At 44.4% G+C, this 13,535-nt stretch overlaps 1 protein-coding gene across 4 annotated transcripts in view; it reads left to right on the top strand.

Annotated features, from left to right (window-relative positions):
• NCALD (neurocalcin delta) overlaps window positions 1-12,652 on the top strand; it is a 55,010-nt gene extending 42,358 nt beyond the window's left edge. For 3 of the 4 annotated variants that reach the window (XM_030444423.1, XM_030444425.1, XM_030444424.1), the window contains exons 3-4: window positions 2,553-2,658; window positions 2,935-12,652. In XM_030444423.1, the coding sequence (XP_030300283.1) occupies window positions 2,553-2,658; window positions 2,935-3,032 (204 nt within the window). In that variant the 3' untranslated portion in view covers window positions 3,033-12,652. The remainder of the gene's footprint in view (window positions 1-2,552; window positions 2,659-2,934) is intronic. The other variant, XM_008502670.2, reaches the window with a different exon arrangement.
• Window positions 12,653-13,535: the final 883 nt, after the last annotated feature.

Genomic DNA, 13,535 nt, shown 5'->3' with positions numbered 1-13,535 from the left:
TTACAGCCCAGGCTTAGTGCAGTCCAGCTCCATGTAATTATCACATGAAACCATCTTCCTCTGAGAGTTTGCTCTTTCAAACACACAATAAAAAGCTCGGTGTAGCTGCACTGAATTAATATGGGGCATGCCTCAAGATTCTTAATCAGCTTTAGCTTGCTTATACTTTGGGAAAACTTCCCACTGAACTTCTGAGTAAGGACATAAGAATTTGCCCAGAGTAACCATTTTCAGCATGAAAGGAACGCTTACTATGTTATTCCCATCTGGCTTTCCTAGAATATCTCATCTGTTATTCCCTTCACACGCCTCTGTGAAAAGGACCCTGGAGGATGAAGTCATCTTGAAGTGCTTTTTTTTGTCCTAAAAATCTGCATATTCTTACTATAGTTACTTTGATCAGAGTAAACATGCCTGCATTCCCAATCCAGGGCATTCCTCCCACACTTTCAATACAGATTCTCTGCTTTGCCATCCTCTCACCCAGAGTGAGGGGGTGACCCCTCCACCTCTCTTCCTACCCCAGACAAAAGCCAGGCATCTTAAGATGCTTAAACACTGGCAGATTTATAGTCCTCATCTCTGCTCTGACCCCTGTGAGTTTTGCATGCTGATGAGGATGAGGAAGGTGTAAATTCTTCCTGTCCACCCTCTCTCTTTTTTTTTTCTTCCCCTACTCCCTTCTTTCCCCAGATCCTTCATCCCTATAGTCATGTGCTTGCATTTTCATCCTTTCTTCTGTTCTGGTTATCAGATTACCATGGCTGTGTGTACAGCATCCCTTCCTGTACTGAGGCTCTGCTCTTTTGGGAGCCTTTGTGCATTCCTGTAGTGCGAACCATAATGATGGGGATTAAAAAGGTGTCCACCACTTTTCCATTCAGCCAGCCACTGTTAATACTGAAATATTCTCCTCTCTTCCCCTGCTCAGGCTCATAGCCAGTGGTACAGACTTACCTGAGGGCAGATCAGGAAATCTGCAGCCACAGCATCAGTGATACAACTGAGGGAGCAGATGTTTGACTGTGCAGAGCATAAGAGATGGATAATTAATTAAACAGACAAATGCCTTTCTCAGAATGTGATTCTAAGTTATTTAATGTGCAGAAGATGTGAAAGGTGAGCTGCTGACAGAGGAGAAGCCAGCAAGATGGATGATGAAGAGGGTGTTGCCTACTCGGAGTGTAAAATGTCTGTGCTGCTTAGTGGCATCCTCCAGCAGGTCACTCTGTGCTGTGATGGACCTGTCCCTTGGGCACCCTGGGCCAGATGATGGGAGCAGGCTGGGCAGAGTGCCTCCTCGAATGGGAAAAAGGGAGGGGAGAGATCCAGTGAGCAATCTTGGTCCTGCACCAAGGACCCCACTCCCAGAGCAGGGGGAAGCAGAGAACAAATAGCTGCAAACAACCAAATCTGCATTCAGTTGCTGACTGACCACTGCAGACGTGTTCGGGGAGGAACAGGAGTTTGAATATGTGGAAGAAATTGCTCTGCATCTGCAGGCCATGGCTGGAGGGCAAAATGACTGCTAAGTGCAGCAACCATCAGGAAGAGGGCAATGAGTTTTGGGAGGAAGCAGAGGGAGCTGGTTACACCAGGGCAACGCTGCCTTGAGCTGGGACTGGATGTGCTGCCTCTCCAAACAGCCGAGAGGCTCCCCCAAAGCCACCATCCCACAGCCATCTGTCTGCTGCTGCTCTGCCAGCTGAGCAGCACCGTGGAGATATCTGACATACAAAACTCTTGTGTACTGGTACTGCATGCTCACATGTGCAGGCAACATTTGGATAACTAGTTCAGAGACAGCTACTCGTCCTTGTTTAAATTAACATTGCCTCTCCTTTAGCGGCAGCTAATACCCTTTGTAACTAATGGATTTCTCTGTGCATAGAATAGCTGTGAGTGGCATCAGTGCCCTGTGGGACCACAACATCTGCTTTCTGTGGAACCAATTGTGAATGGATTTTTTTGGCTGTGTATCAGCACCAGTCCCCAGGACTCGACCACCCTGGTCAAATCTTCATTGTCAGTGAGACATGGGAAATGCAGTGAGGGAGTCACTGCTCTCCTCTCCCCATGAGCAGGGTGCTGACCAGAGGGGGAAAGAAATGAGATGGGGGGCAAGGGAAGGCAGTGTGAGGGGATGAGAGTGGGGAGGATGGAGCCTGGGTGGCCAAAGCACAGAGTCACCTCACAGTGCAGGACCTCAGTGTCTTACCAAAGGAGCTGCCAGTACTTAACAGGCTGTACAAGTGATAAATTCATCTGGTGACTGTTTTCATAAGGAAAAATGTAACCTCGATCCAAACCCAGATCGTGTTTGACCATGACTAAATAAGGAAACAATATTTTATAAATGACTGTCCCACTGAAGAGGGCAGCTGCCTGCACTGGTGCCACCTGACTACCTTCAGTATCCAGACAGCAGGTCACAGTAAATGGCCTTGGTCTATTTTCTGCCTTTTTTTTTTTTTGTAACCACAAGATAATCGTATCCCTGCATTAAGATAATGTGTTTCTTACGAGCTCTTTGCTCCTGTCATATCTCACAGGCAATCTATAAGATGGTTTCTTCTGTAATGAAGATGCCAGAAGATGAATCGACACCAGAGAAGAGGACAGAGAAGATCTTCCGCCAGATGGACACCAACCGTGATGGTAGGCACCTTCCAGGTGCCAGGGTGGGTTGGGTGTTGGGTAGATGGGGGTGTCCTACCCACATGGGGTGACCCCCTCAAGCCCACCACTTCTCCTGTATCCACCCAAGCATTCACAGCCAGCAGGGTGCAGATGGGCAGGGCTTTGCCTTGCAGGGTTGCTTTCTCAGGGATTTTCCTTGGGCTTCCCCAGCTTCCTTCCACCATGCTTTTCCTGAGGCTTGCCAGGTATGCTGCAACCCACCACATGTGCTAAGCAAACGTGTTTCTTTTCTAGGAAAGCTCTCTCTTGAAGAGTTCATCCGAGGCGCCAAGAGCGACCCATCCATAGTCCGGCTCCTGCAGTGTGATCCCAGCAGCGCCGGGCAGTTCTGAACCCGTTCTTTGGATGAATTATGTATCTGCTTTTTGTTTTTTCCTTGCCAAACAACATTCATGGTAGTGTTGCCTCTGTATGGCCAATTATGCCTTCTTTTGTGGCATCTTATAGCTTCTTTTGTTGTGGATTAATATAAGAATGCTGAATTGCTCTTAACAATTTGTCCAGAGCACAGGCAGTACTGTTATAAACAGATATTGTGGTGTTATCATTGTTTTAAAGATTTTGTTTTGTTTTGTTTTGTTTTTGTTTTAACGTGTCTATTTTGGAAAGCAGGGTTGAGAAGGAGGAAATAAATAACAAAACCCTTAGCAGCAAGACACACTAACAGATTTTTAGACTGCTGCTTTAGTAGCTAAGTATTCACCTGCAGTACCTGAAAGTGTAGCATAGGTTGAACCAAAGGGGTTGTGATGGGAAGGATTCACCTGCAACCTCCCCTCCTGTCCAGAAGGCACCAGTTAAGGTCAAAGACAGGACTGGGAAGAAGTAGAAAATTGCAAAACAGTCGTGAGGTGTATTGTCTGCACCCCTGCTCCTACACCTCATTGTTTCGATGCTATGAACATTTTCCAGGTCACAAAGGAGAAGGGGAAAAAAAAGAGATGGACAGTTTTTCCTAGGTTTACAGTGTTTGATTTCACATGGCTTTATCTGAAAATTCAGCAACTTGCAATCCTGATCCCCAAATCCACAACTGACTATACCTCTTGCCGTTTGGGATCAGCAAGGACAGACACAGATACGGAAAACTGGGTCTTGGCATTGAATATAAGAAGGGAGATACACGTTGAATGTGAAATTTTCAGGTTAGTAATGAAGGAGTTTCTACTAAGGAGAGTGGGCATTCACATGATGAACTCGTGGACATGCAGCTCCAGCCGAGGCACATCTGCTGATCTGAATGCTCTTGGGTAGCATGAAGTTTTGGGGGTGTTTTTGTCTCTCTCCATGTAGCTAATGGAGTTTCCGGGACTGCCCCTTAGGGGAAGGCTGTCATCAAAACTTGTTTTAAACATAAAATTGTAGCATTTATATTTCATTTATTTTAGTAAAGTTAAAAAAAAATCTGTACTGAACTGAGGAAATGGTACGCTTTATGGTATATTTATATATATATGAAAATTAAAACAAAAAAAGATCAGCTCTTGAGAGAAATGTTGAATGTTTATCTTTTCTCCTAGGTGCAGGAGTTCTGAAATTTTACTGCTGCAAGACTTTATCCTTTGCTCAGAGTTGCTGTATGCAAAGCCAGTACACATCCGTGGGGTTTCTTAGGGACTTCACAAGCGCTGCTGCAATGGAAAAGCTTTAGTGACAGGAGGCATTATGCTGACTAAATTGGCATTAATCTGTCATTAGCTAAAGTCTGCTCTGTGATCCCGTTGGAAAGGTGGCCATGTAGGCAGTGCAGGGCCTTGGGAATTGGTGAGCTTGTTAGAGTAACCTTTGTCTGACAGGCAAGGTTGGCGTTTTGTCAAGTGACCTTGTAGATGCTAATCCCCAGTAGCCTTAATTTAAAATAAACCAAGTCAACTTAGTCTGCTTTACAGATGATGATTAGCTAAATACTAATTAGAAGTCATGAAAAAAGTAGCCAAATACTAATAATTTTTTGTTGAATACTACCTAGCATGTACAATAGCTGAGACCAAAAAAATCTCAGACTTAATTTTCCAAGTGCAGAGCATATTAAAATAAAATAAAAGTAAATTGAAAATTGAATAGCTAATCAGTTGTACTAAAATGATTATGAGTAGCTAATTACACTCAGTTATGAAGACACACCTTTGTCTCAAACAAAAAATCACAGAAATACAGCCAATGATATATTCCCATTTTCTTAATCAAAATACTGAGGGGGGAATGGTGGAGGGTTGGAGTGAGAAAGCAAAAAAGGCCCATTCGGAGTCACCAAGAGATTTCAATCCTTACTGCTTTTAGCTGTTACAAGCATCCCTGTTAAATTTTGCACTGATTCTTCCAGCTGATAGAAATGTTCTGTCTTAGCTCTTTCTCCCTAAATTTCATTAGATATTCTGTGCACAAATCAAACCCTTCAAAGGACAGCCTGCACCTGATTTCTTCAAGGTAATTTTCTGCTTTACCTGCAGAGGTTCCGGCCCTCTCTCCCATATCCATCATCAGTTCATGTATATTCAAAGCCAGGTTCCCTCCTGGGTGCTTTGAGGGCTTTTATCAGCAGGACCAGCCTGGCCAGACTCCAGGCTGCAGGAAGCTCAGTGGACACAAAATGATCAACACCCCCTCTGTCAGGAACCACCCCACCCCATCCCACTGTTGCTCCATCACCACCATCACCTGTGGGGCAAGGCTGGGTGATGCCAGAGGAATCTTGGCTTGGGTGCAGGCATCCTGACCCAAAGCAGCCTGGGCCTAAGAAGCTGCCATCTACTGAGGGTGAACCTGGGTAACCTGTGCAGTTCCATCTTCTTTCTGTGAAAACAGTTGCATGTGACTGAAACCTTTAAACCATTGTCTTTTGTTTGGGCAACTGCATTCCATCTCTTTTTAGTTTTGTAAGATATTTCTGTCCCAAAACCTAATCTTTCTGTTTGTTTTTGCTCAGTAATTTTAGGACCAGGCTTGCTTTACATGTGAATGCTGTAAAACACGTGTTTGAAAACACAACGTGTGATATGACCCCAGGCCAGCAGAGATGTAATTCTTTCCACAGTTGACAAAATCTGGAAGAATAAGAATTAGCCTACAGCTGCAGAGGACGTAGCTGGAGATAAGACTATAGTATAAACATTTAGAGAGTGAACTGAGGTTATTCTTCTACCTGACTACCACTGGTGTTTGGTATTGTTTTAAATTATTAACTGTCCCTTTCTTTCTCTGCTTCTGCATGTGCTTTAAAAGTGATCCATAGCTGGAGTTGTGATTGAAGCATCTGCAGACCTTGGATCAGCAGGACAGGAGGGGTGTGCTGTGCCTCGGATTGGAATTTTCTGCTTTCTTGCCATTCACATGTGCAGTTGTAGCTGCCTTCATAAGCCATCTGAAGACAAAATGGCTGTATATTTTTCCTGTATAAAATAGCACAGGAAATTAGACATGAAAGTGTGATCCATTAGCAACATTTCCATACAGGAGGATGGCAGGTAGCCATCACCTCTCTCACCTATTGCACATCACCTCTCAAATTTGTAGAAACATCTCCACTATTAGTTGCATGTGAAAGAGGTGGCCCTCACTCATATGCTGTCCAAGTGAATTCATGTGTACATCCTGCTTGCAGGCTGAACCCATGGAAGATGTCAGTCAGCTTGCCCAGCTCTGGGCCAGAAGATGTGAAGTGAGGACTATGGCTTGTTCCATCTGCAGCAGCCTGTCTTTGGTTTAAGGGTGCTTTGGGAAGGGAAATGGGAACACAGCCCTTGTAAAACCAGCATGCATGTGGTTTTGTGAGAACAAATGGTTTATGAGGTTTATGTTTCAACATTATGTGAAGCCCTTTGAGTTCACAGCAGTGGCTGTTCCTAAGGTACATGGAGCTGTGCTGGTCCTCTTGCTGTTATCAGGAGCTTGTAAGATTTTTACCTTGTTGGAGCATTTTGTCCTTTGTTGTTCTCTGTTTTATAGCATGACCTCCACATTTTCTAGACACTGCTGCTAAGAACGATGAGCCAGAAGTAACGTCTGTAGCAGAAGTATTGCAGTATTGCACACTGGCACACAAAGTGTTCATGAGTCTCCAAGTCCCCATAGTGTAATAGCTGCCCTAGGGGCTGAGCTCCTGGGCTTTTCTGCATGTGCTCTCTTCACTGAAGGCAAACATGCAATAAGGCAGCTTAGCTTAATTTTCTTTCACTGCAGACCAAGCTAAGTCTCATTTGCTGTGTGCTGGAAGCACACCCATGGGCAGAAGCCTCAGCTCAGCTGACTCATGGAAAGTTGGTGAACTGCAGTAACTTGATGCTGAGCCCTAATCCCCAGCCTAAGCTGGGTGAGAGCATGGCCAGGGCCTTATGTCCCACTGTGCATGTGAAGTGGGGAACACAGTGACAAGTGGCAGGTCCCTGGGGACACGTGGCCATGGGGAGGGAATCCCCTGCCTCAAAACAAATGTCCTGAGCTCAGCTCAGCTGTCTCCCTTGTTATAAAATTCTCTTTTTTTTTTTTTTTTTTTTTTTAGCAACAGTGGTGAAGATGCAACATGATAGCAATATAACACTGTCAGGATAAAGAAGGCATCCTTCAAAAGAGTTTCCTTTTCAAGCCTTGGGAGCATCAAGCAAAACAAGCAGAGAGGAGGGCTGGCCAAGACCTCTCCCCAACACCCACTCACACCAGCACCTCCTTTTGTCTCTCTCATGGTGCTTCCTAGGTTTCCTGTGGTGAGATGGCCCTTGGATACAGGAAATAGGCTTCAGCTAACTGGAGCAAGACCAGTGGAGATGAATATTTTACCTGCTCTTTGCACTAACATTTGGATGCCCTCTTTGCTCTGTGTTTTGCTGCCTGGGCTCTCACGTAGGACTCTTTCCGTGGAAGGAGGTGGTTTCCTTGGTATAGCGGGCAGAACTTGTCCTTAGAGAGGCAGAGAAACTTGGCAAGCTCAGGCAGTTGAGCAATGCTGGGAGATGCATGTGGAGTTTTCCATTGACTGTGCATCAGACAGCTAAGATACAAAGCAGTGATGTGTCAGGCTCCTGGTGTGAGGTGTGCTGAGATAGGGACAGACCAGAAATTTCACCTTCTAGCTGAGCAGCTCTGCCTGCTGTGTACACAGTCAGAGGCACCAACAAAATACACTTTTAAACACCTTTTGCATGAACATGCAGCTGCAGGAGAATAACTCTGATCTTTCCTGAGTAAAAGTAAGTGAGCTTCTTGCTGTGCCCTGGTTAAAATCCAAACAAAGAGCTTCCAGGAAGAGCATGTGGCATTTCTTACGTGTAACTGAGGGCAAAACATTGTCAGCAGGACCTTTCTTCCCTCTCATGGTAGACAAGAAGGGAAAGCTCCATACAAATCTCAAAGCCCAGTGACCATTTTGCAGCCTGGGGGAGATGAAAAAAGCGGCTATGTTTTAAGTAGACAGAGGAAAAAAGCAGCAAGGTTGGTAAATTGGCATGGAAAACAGTGACAACAGATCATCATTGAGGGGCTGCAGAAGCCTCTGGAATTCAGAGCAGTAGAAATATCAGTTGGATGCAAAGTCTACTTCCTCATCCCGTTGCAGAAACCATCCCTGCCTATTATGGGTGTCTCAGCTGGTTGCACTCCTTATTACAGCCTAGATTTTGTTGCTGTTACTTTCCTATCACCCACATTGAGAAGCTATTTCAGGAGGGGGGAGTGTTACAGCATAAGACTTAAAGCTTTTCAGGTATGCTCTCCATATCTTAATAAGTAACAGCTGGAAAGGCCAGATGTGAGGGGCTTCTTGCAATGTACAGATTTGATTTCCCCATTACTCCTACAGGTGATGTGTTGTTTTAACATGTATAGTTGGGATTAAGGTATAGTGTAAAATGCTGACTAATGCACAATAAACAAGGCAAAAAAAGAGCCTGGGTTGTAGCAAACAGTGTGAGAAGACTAGAGAGATGAAAAACTGGAAGAGATATCACTGCTTCTCTATCAGGGCTTGAATTTGCAGCAGTCAGCCCAGAATAGCTCCTTGCTCACAGCCCAGTTTGAGGGCTGCTTCATCCCCATGTCACACTGTGCTGAGTCTCAGGAGTCTGTGTCCTGAGCAGAAGTGGTCATCTGAGCTTCTTGAGCCTGCTGAGTGCTTCCCAGATCCTGAAGGACATGGTGGCCATGTTGCATTCTCTTACTGTATAGCTGAGATACGTCTTCGATCTTCCCCTCTTGCCCTGACATTATACCAAAGATGTTCTCACCTACCCAGGGCAGGTGCTCAGGCTGTCCAGGTCTCCAAGGCTCCTGGTTGCCATCCCTATTCTCTCTGTGAATGGATAACAAACACCAGCCCCTGACATCTGGAGGAGTCTGGCTTGATGCACTTAGATGGAACAGCTTCTGATTCAGTTCCCAGCCTTTGGCCCTCCTGCATGTACCTTGCCAACCACACTATTTATTTCCTATAATTAAGTAATGGTAGTGTTAGACATGCCAAGAACACACTGAACCTCTGGAACAATGTGGTTTTCATTATCATGTATCTGTTTGCTGATGTACTGCAAAGTCAATCTGACCAGAGCTCATTCTTAGCTCCCATGGTTTACTCCTTGGAGAGTCCCTTTCTTCCAGGCTGGAGCAGTATTTTCCTGCCATCCTGCATGTGGTGCCCAGATGCTGCCTGGAGCACCCAGATGCTGTGGACCAAGAGATCATTTTGGCACAACCATGTCAGGCAGAAACCCTGCCATCTGTCAGAAACACGTGTCACGGGGTTGACCTCTGGTTCTCCTCCCTAGGGACAGGGGTTTCAGTCGTATTCAGGGCTGGCCTCACATTACCCCACCAAATGGAATGAAGGTGATTAGTAAACCCACCTGAGAAAATCCTCTTAAGTTCTAAGCTTTGTTTGGGCTGTTAATTGGCTGCTCTCAGAGGGAAGATTAACAGCTCCTACCTGGTTGTTTGGGGGAGAAATCACAGTTCCCTGTACCACCACCTTTTTATTTCCTGTCATTAGCTTATTCCCATTTCTGAGGCAACCCAATAGTTTTTATTAGTAATTGGGAGAAAAAGAAAAGAAACAAAACCAGAGATTCAATCTTATGAGGATGTAAGGAAGCTTAGTGAAGACATTGTGCTCTGTCTTAGTCATATGAATCATAGAATCATAGAATCATGGGACAGTTTGGGTTGGAAGGGACCTTTAAAGGTCACCCAGTCCAAACCCTCTGCAGTGAGCAGGGACATTTTGAGCTAGATCAGGTGATGCTCTACAAGATCATATTTCTTTGATATATTGTTTGATTTGATTTCATAATTTGTTTTTTAGTAGTGTTCGTGAGTTATTTATTCATTGTGGCTCCTCTTAGATTCAGCCCTGCCACTTGTTTAGCTCCCAAGCTGGCAAAAGTCCCAATTAACCCAAGAGCAGAACTGCCTGAGTTATTGCTAGCAGGGTGGGCTCACTGTGCCTCATAAAGTGCTTAATTATGTTAGGGATTATTTTTGTCTGCACAATTGCTACAAGGAGGCAGATTGAAACTCAAGTCAATATGCTTATCTCTTCCACTTGCTCACTTCAATTTCACCTGCACAGTCTTGTAGTGTATTTTTATGTACTCAGTCCTGTGTCAGTTTTGAACCCAAGGTGGCCAATATTCACCTCTCCTGACAGAAGTAATTGATACCTTTGGATTTTTAAATATTCCTGAGTGAATTATACAGTGTATGCAAAAGTAAACAGTTATATATTTGTTTGAGTAAATTTGGCCAGGTATTTTTGGTTCTGGAAAGACTTACAAATTGAATGGATACAAGTGTCCAGTTCCCATTAAGTCCCTGATTATTCCACAGGGACAGCTTTCTTGTCTCTGTTCCCTCAGGTTCTTTCCACATTGCAGCACAGAGCAGATAACAAAACTATCTTTAAATAAGCTACTATGGACAGACTAACTGCAGCAGCATAGAGTTCAGCATACCCTGTGTCTTGGCAAAATTATTTACCTCTCTAGATGAATGCTTTGCAAGCAAATCTACATATCCTAAGGAAGACTTTTACAACTCAGAAAGGAGTGACAACTATGAATTAAATTAATTTGATCTGCATAGTGTTCTTGTGGCTGTCTAGAATTTCTAGTGTCCTGTGTGTAGTTGCCTATAGTTGTTGTGATGTGTTAATTTTTCCCCCTATTCTGTTGTAAATTAATTCAGTGATACTCCTGGTCTCCAGCCAGTTCTCAGCCAGGCAAAGCACATGAAAATGACACCTAGAGGTGAGCTGCCTCAGGAAGACCAAGGGCAACCCTAGGGATTTGTCCCAGTGCTGTTGCATGCTCTTGGAGCATGTGCCCACAGAGCAACAGGTTAAACCTACCTGGTAAAATGGAAGTAGATGATCAGAGGAACCATTAGAGGAGACAGAGAATTTGGCAGAGGGTTGTTTATGTGTTTTGTGCCTCCTCAACCCCAGCACGTGCACCGTTCCCCCTGCTATTATCTTCCAGCTAGGATCTTTCTTGGATTTTTAGTGTCAGAGTAAAGTTTTCTTATGCTGATAATGCATTTGTATTATGCAACATGCTCAGAAAAAAAAGAAAAAAAAAGAAAAAAAATACTATCTCTCTATGACTGTCCTCTCCTCTTGAGAAGCTGTTCTCTTCTGTACATATGATATGCAGAATGTATGGGAGTCTTACCAGCATTGGTTTGCATTTTTAAAACTGTACTAATTAATGTGTGATACTAGTGTGTTCTCATAGTGGCATCTTTGATGTAAGATGTAAAAACTATTTAAAATTATTCTTTTTTTGTTGTTGTTCTTGTTCAGCTTTTAGAGATAGCACCAAGGACTGCATGTTCACTAGAATCAGCCTTTTTTCAAGGGCCGCTGTAGCTGCACACAGGGGCTGCTGTTTCACCCAGAGCACAGTCCCTGTGGTCTCATTTTAATAGGGGTCAGTTTTGAGTGGAAATTTAATTCTTCCTGAAAAGTCTCGTATCCTCTCTTCCCTCTCTCAGACTAAAGCTTCTCCCTCTAGTGCTGGGTGCCAGTCCTGGCCTGAGGAGCAGACCCACCCAGGGGTGCTCTTGCAGCACCCCGCTGGCCCCAGTGCCAAGCACCCTTGTGCACATGGTTTTCCTTGCAGCTGCTGGCTATGCCAGGACAAAAATGATGGGTTCACATTTTAAGACCATTTGTGGAAGTTACTTATTGACTGATTAGTGACTTATTAACTAAGATTTTGAGGAAGAGCCTCAGCAGCAAGTCTGGGGTCCGAATCTTATTGGAGTTTTCGATATAGCAAGAACTTGGGGTCAGTCCCCAAAAGATGGGACCATTTGGGGGGTCTTCATTGCTTATGAGGTTCAGAGAGGGAAGAGAGGCTCAGATCCAGCCTTTCAGGCAGGACTGACTTATTTAAGAAATCGAGTCTGAGGGAGATGCTTCTCCAGATGATGTCCTGGGACAGAAGACATGCTGCAGCTTAGGAGGTGGGGTTTTTGGTTTTTATTTTTCATTTTTATTGTTGAGGGTTTTTTTTAAAGCAGAAATCAGTTCAAACTGCAGCTGGCAAAATGACTGACTACAAAAGCATGTTTTTCCTTGTTATATAGACACTCACAAAACAGCATTGTGTGGTTAAAAAGGCTCATTTGTGATAGTTTCATTTTCAGTGCCAAAATATATAAGCAGTATTGTTTGAAGGGAACTAAGGATTTTTTTACTGTATTGTTATTACTGTTGAACAAATATTGTTTTTAAATGTTAGATTTTGAAGACTTTTGTATTGTAAACTGTTTTGTGACATGGTGCTTTTTCATACTGGAATTACTGATTGCACCTAAATATGAATTATTTTGTTTTCTTACATAAATATGTAACCTTGAACAATCTTGATGAAAACCAATGTATGGTGGATACCAACAGTTCAAACAAAATCTCCTACTGAAATCCCCTAAATGTTCTTTCCTACTAATAAATATTCTGCTGCAGCTAGCTATGGTGTGCCCTGCTCTGTTACTCCCTTCACATCAGAGCCTCAAAACCTTCAGGCAAAGGGGCAGCAGCCAGACAAGCCAACTTGGAGGGCTTAGCCAGGGCTTAAGCCCTGGATGGGCAATGTGCTGGCACATTGGAGCAGCTGGGTTTCTAACAGCAAAGAAAGGACAGCACAGGGCTGAGAGCCCTGGTCCTCTTGGGGCTGGAGAGGCCAGCTTAGCTGGCTAAGTTTCCCTGCCACAGGTAAATCCTTCCCCAGGTTCAGGGTACTTTAAACTCTTCAAACTATTTGCCTGGGTTTACTTTGGAGTTGGGATTAGCACCAGGGTGCTAAAGATAGCTCAAATCCCTCTAGGAGGTAACAGGAACTATTGCCTATTTCTTCTCAAGGTTAAAAAAAAACCAACCTGTTTGTGGAACTGCACATCAATGTGGTCCTGACACAGGCTGGAGCCTGGGAGGAGCATCAGTTCCATCATCCAGGTGTCCCTGGGATACACAGTCCTCTCACCTTCCCATGATGGCCATAATACAATTTAGCATTAAGACATTAAAAAGGAAGTGTATGGGGTGTACAGATGTGTTTATTTGCATTAGGATGCTAAAATCCTCCACTTACCACCTACTTTGGCCAGTGCACTTCACCGTGCAAAGCTTGAGGACTGTGTCCCAGGCCAGGGATGTGAAGGAGCCTGGCTTCAGGCAATGGCCACCACGGTGCTCTCAAGACCCTGGCAGACAGAAACTCTCCTACAAGGCCTCAGGGAGAACAGGACCTGAGCCCCCTCACTCCTTGTCACTCAGAGAAGAGCCCACTCTGGACTCAGTCACTGTTTTCAGCAGCAAAAAATGAGCTCAGAGCTTGGAAAGATGCAAAAAT

The sequence above is a fragment of the Calypte anna genome, chromosome 2 (genome assembly GCF_003957555.1).
Source record: "Calypte anna isolate BGI_N300 chromosome 2, bCalAnn1_v1.p, whole genome shotgun sequence".
In the NCBI taxonomy this organism is placed as follows: Eukaryota; Metazoa; Chordata; class Aves; order Apodiformes; family Trochilidae; genus Calypte; species Calypte anna.
Note: the sequence above shows the minus strand (reverse complement) of the source record. Positions and strands in the feature narration are given on the sequence as shown.